The sequence below is a fragment of the Gymnoscopelus braueri genome (genome assembly GCF_963280865.1).
Source record: "Gymnoscopelus braueri genome assembly, chromosome: 2".
Classification (NCBI taxonomy): domain Eukaryota; kingdom Metazoa; phylum Chordata; class Actinopteri; order Myctophiformes; family Myctophidae; genus Gymnoscopelus; species Gymnoscopelus braueri.
In genome coordinates this window covers 23,834,235-23,850,325 of record NC_137604.1, presented here as the reverse complement: position 1 = coordinate 23,850,325, position 16,091 = coordinate 23,834,235, and the positions used below count along the sequence as shown (strand labels likewise).

Below are 16,091 nucleotides of genomic sequence, written 5' to 3'. Positions count from 1 at the left end.
TTTCCATTGTAAAGATATGCATGTGAGACAAGGCCCTCAATAGATATTATTTTTCTGGGTCGGCTCTGGAAGCACAGCAGGGTTGCCATGGAGTTTGTGCCATCGAAAAACAAAACAGCGAGTTAATTTGATTTCCATTTTCAAAAGTTGTCTAGCTTCAGAAATGGATAAATCAAATTTTCTCTTGTGATCGGGGGCCCTCCTCCGCACAATCAATCTATTTAGAAAAAGGGTTCTGTCAGCAAAGTTTGATCAAAGTGGTGTGACATTGTTTATATGAGGGTCTGCGCTGCAAATTGGAGTGTTGTGAACTGCAAGTCACTGTGTCTATGCTCTCTCCCCTACCTCCCTCCCTCTCCCCTCTCTACTTCTCTCTCTCTCTCTCTTTCTCTCTCACTCACACACACACACACACACACACACACACACACACACACACACACACACACACACACACACACACACGCACACACGCACACACGCACACACACCCTCTATCTCTCTCACACATGCAGACATATACACACACACACACACACACACACACACATAAACACACATTACACACGCAGACAAAACACACATACACAGCCCTTTCCGCACTGGTCTCCGTCTCTCCCTTTGTGTGCTCACACAGCTGTGGATATTGCGCTGGGTTCACTCAAGGTAAAGATATGGTATATTACGCAATGGCTTATAGATTTTTCCACCGCTGGCACGCTGCCAGCACTCTCCTCGGCGGGGAGAGACTGAGAGGGAGGGCCTGGTGAGGAGCACACTTTGTTCCACAAAGTCTGACTCATTGACTGGATCCAGTGTAGCTGGACAGCTATGGCTGCAGAACTGGGCTATGGCTGGACGGTAGCAAATAGGGGCCAAAGGAAGCTGTGTGTGTGTACTGTGTGTGTGTGTGTGTGTGTGTGTGTGTGTGTGTGTGTGTGTGTGTGTGTGTGTGTGTGTGTGTGTGTGTGTGTGTGTGTGTGTGTGTGTGTGTGTGTGTGTGTGTGTGTGTGTGTGTGTGTGCGTGTGTGCGTGTGTGTGCGTGCGTGTGTGCGTGTATACTTGGATTACTATACTTGTGGGGGCCAAATGTCCCCACAAGTATAGAGAAGAAAGAAAAATAGACATGAGAACGAGTCTCCTGTTTTTTTTTTAGGTTTATGCATTTAGAGGTTAGGTTTAAGGGTTGTGGTTGGAGTTATGCCTGATCTATACTACTACGTGCACTGCATGCACATACGGGCGAATTTGCACAAGCCAGATTGTACAACATGGTACAAGTTGTATGAATTGGATGTTTAGTAGTAGGCCAAATATCCCTCCCTCAGGCAACATGGGTTGTTGTGGCTGCTCTATATTGGTCTGTCTTTCTTACACACACACGCACACACACACACACACACACACACACACACACACACACACACACACACACACACACACACGCACGCACACACGCACACACGCACACAGGCACACACACACGTACACACACACACACACATTGTGCAGTGCAAAAAATAAATGACCTTTGCCGGGTTATTCATCACAGCAGGGCGCATTGGCGGTAGAACCAATGTGTGCGTATCAACTATGATCTCATTCCCTATGTATGCTCCATAGATACTATACAGTATATATGGAAATAATCAAACCAGTGGGCAAGCCTATACGTGCAGCATAATCATCAGTCTCCACACCGGGCTACATTTATTCATACAAGCCAATACTAATGTTTTCAAGCTCAAAGTTAAACTTTGATTCCCTCTGATTATGCAAGGCAGTCATAACAACTTTTTTATTGCGCTGTCAAATTGTCTCAAGAAAAAAGGGAAAGACATGAATATTAGGCATTGGAGTGTGCGGGCGGAGGAGACGTTTCAGCGGAGAGACGGGTCTTGGAAGAGACAGTTATAGAGTCGCGATCTGGTTTCAATCGGGACGCTTTGCCTGTCAGAATGATTGATCCAACTGCTTCTTGATTTATCCAGCTAGTACGTGACACGCATACAGCGTATATTAATAAAACTTGCTGCTCTCATATCGGTCCTGCACATAATTCCCCCGGCTTATACACAGTAAAATGCTGAGAGTTCATTTGTAGGAAAGGGGCAGTGGTGGAAAAAGTACTCAAATTTTTTACTTGAGTAAAAGTATCAATTCCGCAATGTAGAAATAGTCTGTTACAAGTAAAAGGCCTGTGTTCAAAATGTTACTTGAGAAAAAGTACAAACCTAGCATCAAAATATACTTAAAGTACCAAAAATAAAAGTACTAAAATGTTTTAAAATATCCGATCTACAGCTGTGGGGGCCGCCTGCTACCACTGGCCACAGATCATCCTAAGTGAGAAGTAACTTGTAACTAAAGTTTTCAAATAATTGTAGTGGAGTAAAAGTACAATATTTTCTTCAGAGATGTAGTGGAGTAGTAAAAGTAAAAGTATTGAAAATTGGCAATACTCCACTAAAGTGAAAACACCTAAAAAAAGAAGTACAGTACTTGAGTAAATGTACTTAGTTACTTTACACCACTGGAAAGGGGAACCAAATGGACCCTAACGGATGTGCAACTCTGAGCGTGTACCCAAACTTTGTCCGGTTTGGTTACATTTGTACACGCTCAGAGTTAAAGGAACGCTCGGGATTTTACAGCGTACTTTAAAGAGGCCAGACATTCAGTTTACACACACAAGCCCTATTGTATTCATGGACCTAATTTTGGGCTAGATCTTCCACACCCAAGCTTTCTCCCTGGTCTTCTAATTGGGCCCTTGATGCTCGACATAGGGTCTACTTCCTCTAATTAGCTATATCTATAGCGTACGGGAGGGTGTATGAATGCATGCATGTGTAAAATCCTCTTTTGAGCGACTCCAAAGTAACTAAGAGCTTTAATTTCACGCTACGCTGCATCGGGTCCATTCAGCGGGGTTTTTCCGCTGAGAAAAACCAAAAAAAGAACGAAAAACACACCAACGGGGTAACGGACTGGGGGGGGGGGGGGAGGAGAGAGAGAGAGAGAGAGGGAGACAGAGAGAGAGACAAACAACAACAACAACAACATCAACAACAGAAGCTCATCCTGGAACAAAGCTGATCCCTCGCTAACCGTTAGGCGACTCCTCTTTCAATGGGAGCTAATTGAGGAGGTGGAGGAGGATGGAGGAGGAAGAGGAGGAGGAGGAGGAGGAGGAGGAGGAGGAGGAGGAGGAGGAGGAGGAGGAGTGGGATGAAGCGGCTGTAAAGAAGAGGCCCCTTTACAAGCTAACATCCTGAGATCTTCTCATCTGTCGCGTCTCGCAGTACTTGTGTTTTCTGCTTGCATAGCATATCATTGTTGTCGGGCAGAAACCTCCCATCTTCATATTTTAACTTTTTGTGTTTTTTTTCCGTAAATTAACGCCCTACTTGATCACACTACAGCGTCACACAAAAGCAACAAAAGCAGCGGTGCGAAACGCGGTGCGAAATGCGGTGCGAAGCGACGCATTCTGCTACTCTTGCTATTTTTTTTATTTGAATCCTGAAAAGTAACAGTTTTGGACATATGAGGTTTCCACCCGACAGAGACGACATGTCAGTGGTTCTCAAACATGTATTTGGCCCCACGGACCCCCATCGGATTTTGTGCCAGGGAACCTATATGAGAATTCTTCTAAAGTGTTTTTAAAAATAGCATCAATACGGTCGTCATTGCACCTTAACCCATTCAATCCGGGAACGATTTTAACCACTTTATCCATTATCTTATACTTTGGCTATTCAAAAATAGCAGATATACAAGCTCATAGCGCTATGAGCTTGTAGATCTGCAATTGTTTTTTAAATCATGAAAATGTGTGCAAATCTTTGAATGTATATATTTTTAAAGCGAACATTTCTAACTCAAATCTTTGCTTCTGGGGATTCTACAAATGTCTTAAAGGCCCCCAAAATTATATGTATTTGGCCACTGACCCACATCTCAAGATATGTTGTCCCCAGAAGCAAAGATTTGAGTTAAAAATGTAAAAATATATATATATTAAAAGATTTGCACATATTTTCACGATTTTTCAAAAATAGCAGATCTACAAGCTCATAGCTCATGAGCTTGTATATCTGCTATTTTTGAATAGCCAAAGTATGAAATAATGGTTAAAGTGATTACACAGATGCGTTCCCGGGTTAATAAACTGATGGACAAATATGTGTGCGCTCCTGCAAAAGTGTCTCTTTGAGCATTTGCGTGTCTTCTCCTCTGAATCTGGTGCAGCTAGGCTCAACTGAATGACATTATGCCTGTATTGACCGCTCAGCACGCTGAAGTGATTAAGACTCAGTTCTTCCCCCGCCATATGTCTGTCTATCTCTAACATACGTGAGTGTTCTGTCACATTTTGTCTGCGAGAGTGTTTGCGTGTGTGTGTGTGTGCGTGCGGCGCGCACACATACATGTGTGTGCCATGTGGCTCGGTAGCCACAGCTATATCATGGACCACCATAAGACAGCTGTGGGGGCCGCCTGCTACCACTGGCCACAGATCATCCTAATCCACTAGGAAGTGTGGATGGGGTGTACGTACGTATTGTGTGTGTGTGTGTGTGTGTGTGTGTGTGTGTACATCATGTACTAAGACACATACACCCTTGGACATGACATACACATGCGCACATACATAATGCCCACATCTATATATGCAGACACACGTGTGAACATGCGTGCGCACACGCACACACACACACACACACACACACACACACACACACACACACACACACACACACACACACACACACACGCACGACGGCTACCTATTATCCTGTGCTGCTGATTACCTCGGTAAACCATGACAAATCCATTTTCCACGGGCAGTCAGGAACACTGCACAGATAAGAGATGAGTAGAACACAGTGTTGGATTCCACCCATATCCAAGAAAAACTGCCACACACACACACACACACACACACACACACACACACACACACACACACACACACACAACACACACACACACACACACACACACGCGTGCGTGCGCGCGCACCATCCCAGATTCCCTGAGGACAAGCAGGACTTTGCTTGGGCCTTTGTGTGACAGCATAAGCTATAGGAAGTAGTATCCTTTCCCTAAACACGGCCCCTGCAGATGGACATACTATTCACGATATAAATCAGTATTCTAAGTACATGAACCCCCAGCGTCCCTATTCTGAGATCGTCATAATAGGCGTACATTTGGCAAAAATAGATGACCATTTGGCGAAAACAGCGCTGTGAGCTTGTAGATTAGCTGTATTTTTTGGCAAAGAGATTTGGTGTAGAGGGGGAAAAGGAGGGGGCAATATCATTGGCTAGAAGGAGGTATAGACTGCTGTTTGTCAACGTGTGGTCCGGGGACCACCAGGTGTCCAAATGGACCCTTACGTCTCTGTAACTCTGAGAGTGTACAAAAGGAACCAAATGGACCCTTCCAGGTCTGTAACTCTGAGAGTGTATACAGGTATATACGAATGGAACCAAATGGACCGTTATACTGTGGATTTCATAGCGCAGATCGGGGTCCCAGAGATAATCCATTGTACATTCTCTGAGTCACAGACCCGTAAGCGTCCATTTGGTCCGCTGGTGGTCACAATGAGAACCAGTGGTCTAGACCCCCCGGGGTGCCTGGTCAACGATAGGGTTTAAGTGGTTAAAAAAACTATTGTCCTGCGGTGTGACTGTCACTGCTGTGGTGTTTCAACATCTCAGCAACACCCGCCCCCCCTCCCTTTGTCCCATGCTATCCATCTCTGACCACCAGCTCCATAGCCTGAGGCCTGCAGCACCCGAACCGTGGACCCAGTCCGCCTGCAGCAGAGAAGATAAATAAGTCAAGACCCAGTGTACCTCTGGGCTTTGCCCCGCTTCCTGCTAGCCTGGCATCCAGGAGGTTGGCATGGGCATTCTACCTTCCCAAACCAATCCGCTACACCAAATCTATATCCTCATTCCCAGTACCTTGTCAGACCTAACAGCTCAGCGGGCCTGAGGCACGTGTGTGTGTGTGTGCGTGTGCGTGTGTGTGTGTGTGTGTGTGTGTGTGTGTGTGTGTGTGTGTGTGTGTGTGCGGGTGCGTGTGCGTGTGTGTGTGCGTGTATGTGTGTGTGTGAGCGCACCACGTACGCTGTGGAAAGTAATGCCGGCAGGGCCTTGTATGTTACCAGATCAGGCAAGCCCACCTCGGCTTACACCAGCACCACGGCCATCGCCGTCCGGTCCCAGTGAAACCAGAACCTAGAACTGACGCAAGAGTGCCATCGGGCCAAGCCAGGGTAGGAATAGGACACACAAAACACAAACAAACTTGACAGTCAGGTGCTGATGGGCTGGCCCTGAACGGGTGATGTAAGTTTTTGCAATAAATCAAGTGAACTGGCCTCGCTGACGGGGGATTTCTGAGCATGACATAAAATGTATTCAAAAGAGGAATATAAAAAAAAGGGAAATGATCCTACACGTGCAATGGAATGAAAGAAGGGCTATTCAGAACAATAATTGGATAAATGTAAACTCTGCATGAATTGCACATGCACATTCATGATAGAGTTTAGCTCCTACGCACTGATAGGAAATGACAGCTCTACTTTTATCTACATCACCAAAGATATTGAGTAAAAGCTTTGCTGTATATTTCTTAAACTTTGCTACCGCTGCCTGTTATCCTGCTTTTTTTAAATGCTGTGCCAAAATTGCGCGGCTGGGTGAATTTCAAGTAGCCAAGCCTATTCATTTGATCTACAAAATCTAAAACACTTAAGAACTGTAAATAATTGGACAGAAGCTCTAATGAAAACAAACCGAGGCAGCACACAAAAAAATCGATTTGCATCTGAACCAAAGTACCAACCACCACCACACGCAGTAGATAAAGTGTTAAACATTTTCTGAGTTGCTGCAGCGAGGCTTCAAAAGTTGGCACCGGCCAAGAAGACAAACAGGCTCGGCTGCTGCCCAGTGCAACAGCTCGAACCAAAGCCGCTCTCTCTCTCTCTCTCTCTCTCTCTCTCTTTCTCTCTCTCTCTCTCTCTCTCTCTCTCTCTCTCTCTCTCTCTCTCCCTCTCTCCCTCTCCATACAGCCCAAGACCTGGGGCTGATTCTACAAATGCCCTCTAAATCAGTGGTTCTCAACCTTTTTCAGGCCGTGACCCCTCAAAATAATCATATTTGAACTGGGGACCCCCCACTCTGATAAGCATTTAGAATTGTACAAGTTGAGGCATTACATTTAGTTTGACTCGGTTCCACAGATACATATTGTGAACATAGCAGATCTACAAGCTCACAACGCCCCGCGTTGCGAGGCGTTGTGAGCTTGTAGATCAGCTATTTTCACAATTTTAGCCTCTTTCTGATATTGTTTGACAATTTGGCCAATGTTTCACCAGTTTTTATAGTACAGTTTGTTGATTACTTTTGATGCAGTAATGGTCTTTTACTTTCTTTTTTTGAGGTATAGGCCTATATTAGAAAAGATCTTAAAAGTCCTTAAATTCATCTGGGGACCCCCCAAAATCACGTGGGGACCCCCCTGGGGGTCCCGACCCACAGGATGAGAACCCCTGCTCTAAATCAGTAGTTTTCACACACAAAAAAAAAAAATCTAAAATAGCAGATGTACAAGCTTGCGGGGTGGCACGAAGTGACGTGCAGTGAGCTTGTAGATCTGCTAGTTTTGAATAGCCAATGCAAGTTGCAAGTTTTAATAAGATAGAAGAACAGCCTACATCTCATTTGGATAAGGGGAAATATTTCCTATAAAATAAAAATAAAGCACACACCACATAATAGTTTTAATTAACGACAGCGACGCGACCTTCAAACCACATAAAAACTTTATGCAAATGAAGTGCGTCCCACGGATGTTGGAAACGTTGACATGCAGCCTGTGGTAAAAGGCTCGTTCTGGAGCAGTTTTTGGCCGAGGACACCGCGCGTCCATTATGAGTCAGTCCGTCACCTTTTATACTGAGGCGATTCCAACAAAGCTTTTATCAACATTAATATTACATCGCACATTGTTTACATCGCCTAGCCGTTGTTTTTTTTGCCTCTTCTCGTTTCTGATTTATAAATTATTTACATAAGTTTAGATAGCCAAAAAAAAATAACTGGATAAATGGAATCATCATGATATGACAAGGGAAAAAAATTATGGTAGCTACATTTCCAGAGGAATGCCAGCATTGTGCGCGGGGGTGGACAGTGGATCATGCACGCACGCACACATACGCACACACACACGCACGCGCACACACATGCGCACGTGGGCCTATATAATGCTCTCACACACACACGCATCAGAGAGGTCATTTAGTAAAATAAATGAGACAGATTATAAAGGCGTAAAGCACGTATGAGGTGTTGGTGACATTTCAAGAGACAAATATGAAAAAGCACATTCCTTTTGACAATCTTCGTATGGCGTACATACCGTACTAGTACTACCCTACTAACACATAGGCCTACATTTCACATAATATAGGCCCAGAGGCTGGAGATGAAACCACATATATATAGGCTATTAGTTCTAGTTGTAATCTATCAGTCATAAGAACCATAGTGTCATAACAGCAGCCTAACTAGATCAATATGTAGTGCGCATATGGACAGCATGCGCGCACGGGCCGCCGAGAGGATCTGCTGCCAATTAATTTTAATTAATGGAAAGAAATGGAAAGTCAATGCGGACCTCTGCCTCATACAACTAAAGCTTGAGAAACGATCTACACTCAATATGCAGAATAGGCTGGACTCATTTCTTTTTTTGGAACACATCAAATGGCCTATTGATCAGATGTGCTATAGAATCACATATACCCAAAATAACAACAACTGATATTAAAACACTGAAAGGAGCAGGGATTCTGAAGGAATGTGAATATACTGTACTTTTTGATGTAGTGCAGCCCATATAGCTAACAGCAGGGGTTGAAATGCAGAGCTGGCACGGCTTGTGCCCTAATTCTCGCATGAAGCAAGCCGAGTCCTGTTTTCAGTTTCTAAAATCTATCTTGATATAATTACAGAAAAAGCTGCAAGCAGGACATGATCATATTCACCCTGAACTCTGATCACTTGACGAAGCCAAAGGCGCATTGCTTCTTTTTTTCCCCAAAACCACTAAGTATATCACTTCATTGCCACCGGACTCACTTATTAATTGTAGATCATAATACATGTAATTATAATAATATTATGATGCTTCCCATTATGTAGGCAAAAGGGGTTCTGCAGAAACTAAATAGGGAAAATGACGCGTCCACTTCATGCAGGCCGTGACCTCTCTGGAGGAACAGGCCTATAGTTTGCAATAAAGAAGAAAAAAATCACTCCAAAAAAATCTGAACAGAATTATTAAGAAGAATAAAAATACAGTTTATACGCCTTTCAGAAATTAAATGTCAACCTTAAGGTTAGATTATAATAGCCAAAACAGGGCATACAAATCCATTGGCTTCAACCTGACACAGGCTATGACTGACAAATACCTTAAATAAAATAAACAGATTGTCAAGAAATTAGAAAAAGGCAAAACATGTAAAAAACCGACGAGTAAAAAAGAGATAAGTATAGGCTAGCTGGATGCCGGAGGGACAAAGCCATGCAGCGGTAGTGGAGATGCATGGCTCTGCTTCGAGCTGCTCTGTTAACTCCGTAATAACCTGACATGTAGCCTCCATAGCGACTACTGTAGCCTACTGTACAGCACAAGTTAAAGATAAAATAGGCATATATAACGTAATAACGTAAAGCTCAATCGTGGAAAAATCCATTTGAAAATAATCTGGCTTGACCTTTCCTTCTGCAGCCTAATACGACCATGTTCACTGTTAGTTAAAATATAAAAATACTTTCTCAACAGTATATTATTATATTTTTCACACACAAATATATAAGAAGCGACCGAATTCAACGGCCTTCAAATATTGTCTAAATAATGATGCGTGACTCAACAAGGGTCAAAGGGCCTATCGCCTTTTAGGCCTATTTTCCTTGCGTATAGGCAATTAAATAGTACAACACATATTTATAGGCTATTGTATTTGATCTGAAAGTGTAGCTTATGTAGGCAATACCTCGATTCATCAACTTAAATCATGCAGCCTATAATAGACTCATTTTATTTTGGGTAAAGGCCTATAGGCTATAATGTCGAAATACGTCGAGCAAACGTTACAAACGTTTTCATGTCAAGGACCACCCAAAATGATATGTATTTGGCAGTGAACCCCCCATCTCAAAATATTTTGGTCCAGGGACCAAAGATTTGAGTAAAAAAAAAATTGCTTTAAAAAAAGAATATATATATATATATTCAAAGATTTGCACACATTTTTCACAAATAGCAGATCTACAAGCTCATATCGCAGCACTTGAGCTTGTATATCTGCTATTTTTGAATGAGCTCTAACACGGCTCATGCAGAAAATAGCCTAGGCCTACAACTCTTGAGGAATCATGCCATAAACGTATAACCAAATAAGTTATGCACTGCATAGGCTTAGAGATTTGCTGCCTTTAACTCCCACGTGAACTATTAGACTAAATAGTCAAAATGCTCCTTTTATACGCATGCAATTAAATAGAGGAAATGTGTGTTGAAACTTTAACGTAAATATATTAGTCTTTATTCCAAATTACAAGTAGTCTATCAACCAAACTGTATCAGTCTATAAACTCCAACAACATACATTGTAGGCTGTTCGCCCTCCCCACACTCGCGGCCTTCAACAAGCCTTCATGAAAATGCGTGATTAAAACTATACAGTTTATGGCCCGGACCGCTGGCGTAGCGGTCCGGGCACCTAGGCAGCTAATGCAGTCTGACAGCGTCTCGCGGGTTCGGATCCCGAAGACCTTTGCTGCGTGTCTCTACCCGTTTCCTGTCAGTCTACTATACTATCAATAAAAGGCAAAAAAAAAAGCCCAAAAAATATATTAGGAAAAAAGTACAGTTTATACTAGAAGGACCTGTCCTGCAGCAGGATCCACATGCATGTGGATCGTTTTAAACGTGTGCTGCAGAGCCCCCAGCGCACTGCATGCACGCTGAATGAGAGCGACTGACAGCACACACGCACACACACACACACACACACACACACACACACACACACACACACACGCACACCTCCATAACAAACCCAGAAACCACCCCAGTTATCTCTCCACTGCCGTCACATTTACAAGTCGATCTTTGCTGATCATAACGTGTCGATATATATCCATAATATCAGAGCATTGCAATTAGGCATATTTGACAAAATGTCAGGGCACCGATCGAGACCTCCCTTCCCTTCCCTCTTCTTTCTCTCTCTCTCTCTCTCTCTCCCCCCCCCCCCCCCCCCCCCCGTTTTATATCAAATAGATTTGGGAGAAGCGCCATTTTCTCTTCAAACCATGTGCAATGAAACGCATAAGAAGAAATCCCGTTGGAGATCTGCCATCTAAAGAACGGAGAGAGAGAGAGAGAGAGGGAGAGAGAGAGAGAGAGAGAAAGAGAGAAAGAGAGAGAGAGAGAGAGAGAGGAAGGCTGAACAGTCTGTCTGTCTGAATAAGAGCGGATCGTTAAAAAGCTCCCAAAACGCAACAAATGACAAGCGGAGACACTGTAACAACATTGTAACGACACCGGTTACGGTGTCGTTACAATGTTGTTACAGTGTCTCCGAAGGCGAACCGGAACAGCGCGAGAGAGAAAATAACATTAAAAAGTCATATTTTTCTTTACCTGTGTCAAGCAGTACGGGGAATACATCGCTATTCTAGAGGTGGAGGAGATTAAAGTTGTTGTTGCTAAAGTTGGATGGAAGTTCGCTGCGGTGCTGCATTGCAAAGCGCTCTCTTTCTCTCTCTCTCTCTCTTGCCGTCCTCCACTTGCTCACTCACTCCATGTCCATGCTGCCGCAAACACACACGCACACACTCACACACACCCTGCTCGCACACACACTCTCTCAGCCGCGGCTAACCCCGCCTCGCTAAAAGTGAAAGCTGCGGACAAACTTTGAGGGAAAGTTTCTCTCCGCTCGATCTCTCCCTCCCTCTCTCCTTCTCTCTCTCTCTCTCTCTCTCTCTCTCTCTCTCTCTCTCTCTCTCTCTCTCTCTCTCTCTCTCTCTCGCTCTCTCGCTCTCTCTCAAATCAGCGGGAAGTTATAGGCTATGATTGGCTTTTCTGGTTTACTTCGATACTTTGAAAAGGCACGTAATAGCCTTGTGTTAAAATGACTCACTCACACACTGTCAGTGTTTTTACTCTCTCTGATAGTGAACAAATGCAACCAGATGGACCCGCGATGGGGTCCATTTATGTGTACAGTACAACACTGGGCTACTAAATAATACAATTAATAGCAACAATGCAGTAATAACCACTTTGATTTGTACCACATTGAGTGTTGACGGCCTGTAATAAATGCGTTTCTATACCTTACATGTCAGAGGGGTGCATATTAAGTCTCAGTATATTATATTCTCGATGTCACTCCCATCCACTTTGTGTCAAGTTTAGCTCCAGCAACTAGACTTCAACTAAATGTTTATATTTGACAATCTATACATCCAGGAGAACCAAAGTATTCTTTTTGATTATTTTCCCTATAAATCACTGCTTGGGTCTGTGCCATGCTACCATACTGGCTTGACTGGGTCCAGTAGATCTTGCAAAAAAAGCAATTTAAATAAAGTGTCAAAATATTCCCAATTTTTTGGGGGGTCCTATGTGATTCTCAATTGGGTGCTGTGACCTTTTTTTTTTTAGAACCAGAAGGGGTTCATTCATTTTGTGCAGCTTGTTCAATTGTGACCCCTTTATATTTTTTTACGTAGCTTTTCACTTCCGTTATAATGAGGCTGAAGTCAATTTACTGTAGATAATGGAAAGCTGATCTGGTACATTATGTCTTCTATTATATGGAAGCAATACATTCTGTTTCTAATCAGCATTGGCTCTATCCCTGCTCTTCAGCCTAATCAATCTCCTATATATGCAGGCAGAGTGCCTGCAATTAGACACTATTCTGTGTGTGTGTGTGTGTGTGTGTGTGTGTGTGTGTGTGTGTGTGTGTGTGTGTGTGTGTGTGTGTGTGTGTGTGTGTGTGTGTGTGTGTGTTTGTGTGTGTGTGTGCGCGCGCGCGCACGCCAGCACACGTGTGCATAATGCAATGTCTTGGAGGGAAATTTTAACTGTGTATATGTGTGTACTGTGTATCATACAAAGGCGGTTTGTGTGTGTGTGTGTGTGCGTGTGTGTGTGTGTGTGTGTGTGTGTGTGTGTGTGTGTGTGTGTATGTGTGCTCGCGTTTGTGCTCACACGTGTGTGTGTGTGTGTGCGTGTGTGTGTGTGTGTGTGTGTGTGTGTGTGTGTGTGTGTGTGTGTGTGTGTGTGTGTGTGTGTGTGTGTGTGTGTGTGTGTGTGCATGTAGGGGTGCGGTTTTTGGGCTGAAGTCACCCCTGAGCGCGGCCGCCAAGTTTCTGAGGCTATATGAAGCTGTGCAGCTTTACGAGACCTCAGACACACACACACACACACACACACACACACACACACACACACACACACACACACACACACACACACACACACACACACACACACACACACACACACACACACACACACACACACACACACACACACACACAGTGCTCAAGTATACACACATCGGCTCAAAGAAAAGGAGGGAAAGAGAAAAATGAGAATTACAAAAATAAAGCCGCGCAGGAGCGCTGTACAATCGCCAGAGTCAGTTGACCTCTGAGAGTGCATAGAATGGACCCGTAAGGGTCTCCGAGTTAAAATTGACACTCAGTAGGATTTTGCAGAGAGAGAGAGTGAGAGAGCGAGTGTGGAGTCCTGTCTTTTCTCCATTCCCCCTATTCTGTCCCCCTCTCCTACAACCACACCCCACCGCAGCACACAGTACAAATTCTCAGCGTTCATTTAACTCCGAGTGAACAAATGTAACCAAATGGACCCGTGCGGGTCCATTTGGTTACATTTGTTCATTCTCTGAGTTTACAAAATGTATAAATGAACACTGAGGATTTTACTGTGCTGGAACCAAAACCAAAGTTGTTGACCTCCCCTCACTTTCTCTCCAGCTTTTCTCACTTTCTTTCGTTTGTTCCTTATCCCTTCCTTTCTTTCTTTCTTTCTTCCTTTCTCTTGTTTGTAAACACACTCGCCCGAGCTCTCTCAAACATCTACTCTCTTTCTCTCAGGCTCTTTTCTTCCCTGTCTTATGACTGTAAACGCTCTTACAATACTGTCTCAGTTCAATTCAAATCAGCCCAACTCAATTTGTTGTCTTATTGACATGTGCTGCTACATAAGTAAGTACAGCGCTCTCTCTCTCTCTCTCTCTCTCTCTCTCTCTCTCTCTCTCTCTCTCTCTCTCTCTCTCTCTCTCTCTCTCTCTCTCTCTCTCTCTCTCTCTTTCTCTGTCCTCCCCCTCTCTCTCCATCTGTCTGTCAGTCTGTCTCTCCGGCTACAACAAAGTAGAAAGGTTTGCGCTCTGAACTCAAAGGCTTACCAAAGCTAGAGCCAGGTGCGAGTGGCCAGCATTGAAGTCCACAAAAAACGAGTGAAAAAGAGTTGGACATTTCGGTCCTTAGTGCTAATGATGGTCTGAGGACCGCAAAGTCCACTCTTTTTTCACTTCTGCACCTGTCAACATGTAAATAAATATATATTTTTTGCATCCCAAGAGTCTCATCCTTTATCTGTCCGTGTGCTTCTGTTTTTTTTTGGGTTCTCCGGATACAACAACATGAGACATGAATCCCTTCTGCCCACCTCACTATTCAACCTAGGTGCTTGGCCATAACAATCATAACACTCCTCTCCCCTCAATCGACCAAACACAGATTCTCCCCCATCCAAAGCTGTGATCCAACATTCCTGTATGACCATCACCTACAAAAGCCCTCTAAGCGCACTATACAGTAGGTCTTAGTGGTCTCCGAGACTCAATCTCCTATTAAAAAGCACATGGGAAAACCATATGGCACGTCTAAAGTTAGCATGTTGTGGTCTCCCATTGACACACTGCAGTATGCATACTTGCTGTTTACCATTGCCTGTGGCTAAGCCATTAAATATTGAAAGTGATGTAGCATACTGATACTGCCATTAGCATGCTAAATGTGTGAGACAGGTGGTTGAGGCTGCCTCTCAAAACCAAAGAAATATGTGGATGGAAAATGTGTGTAAGTGTGCAGTACAGTATAAATATTGTTTGAATAGACTGTTTATGTGTGCTCAGGGAGGGAATTGCTGCCGTCAGAAAGAAATGGCTGACTAGCAATTACGGCTTGACAAGCGCATTATATACAATCTATGGGACTGTATGGATCTGTTTGCCCACAAAATGTGTTTACTGCAACGTTTAATGACTACAGCGTGTTCCTGTGCATCTACCATGTGCATACAGTATGGATATCTTATTCTAAAGTTAATGGCATGTCTTCTATATCACTGAAACATATATATTGTCACTATTTCTCAAAGTTATATAACACTAATGTGTCAAAACTATTAAGCTAATGGCATTACAGTATGGGTCAAAATAACTTTCCTCCAAGTGTCCTGTAGAAATCAGGCTGATAATTCATATTTGACAGCCAACATTGTCTCACACAAATATTTCTTAACATTGTGACAAAGTAATACCTTTACAGTATTGATACCATTTATGTATTCATGTATACAATGAATGTAAATAGAAATATTAAATCTTAATAAACAAAAGCAATGACTACTGTATAGGTAATTTTTCTAAGAAATGGTAAGTCTACCAATGCTGTACGTTGCAGCATTTGTGTGTGTGTGTGTGTGTGCGTGTGCGTGTGCGTGTGCGCGTGCGCGTGTGCGTGTGCGTGTGCGTGTGTGTGTGTGTGTGTGTGTGTGTGTGTGTGTGTGTGTATATACCCTGTAGGTATCAGACACTAGGAAACACTCAGGCATCCCTGGACCTCTGGAAGGATCGTCATTCACCATGTAGGTGTCAGTAGCCTGAAAAACAAACACATCAATTATCAATTATGGACACACAAAGAATA

At 43.6% G+C, this 16,091-nt stretch overlaps 1 protein-coding gene across 5 annotated transcripts in view; it reads right to left on the bottom strand.

Annotated features, from left to right (window-relative positions):
• The window catches only part of LOC308104333 (nuclear factor 1 X-type-like), a gene marked incomplete at its 5' end in the record, with an annotated part of 154,323 nt that overhangs the window by 128,639 nt on the left and 9,593 nt on the right, over positions 1–16,091 (bottom strand). For 4 of the 5 annotated variants that reach the window (XM_080454743.1, XM_080454749.1, XM_080454744.1 and 1 more), the window contains one exon: positions 15,961–16,044. In XM_080454743.1, the coding sequence (XP_080310869.1) occupies positions 15,961–16,044 (84 nt within the window). Of the gene's footprint in view, positions 1–11,760; positions 12,069–15,960; positions 16,045–16,091 lie in introns of those variants that run through there. The other variant, XM_080454745.1, reaches the window with a different exon arrangement.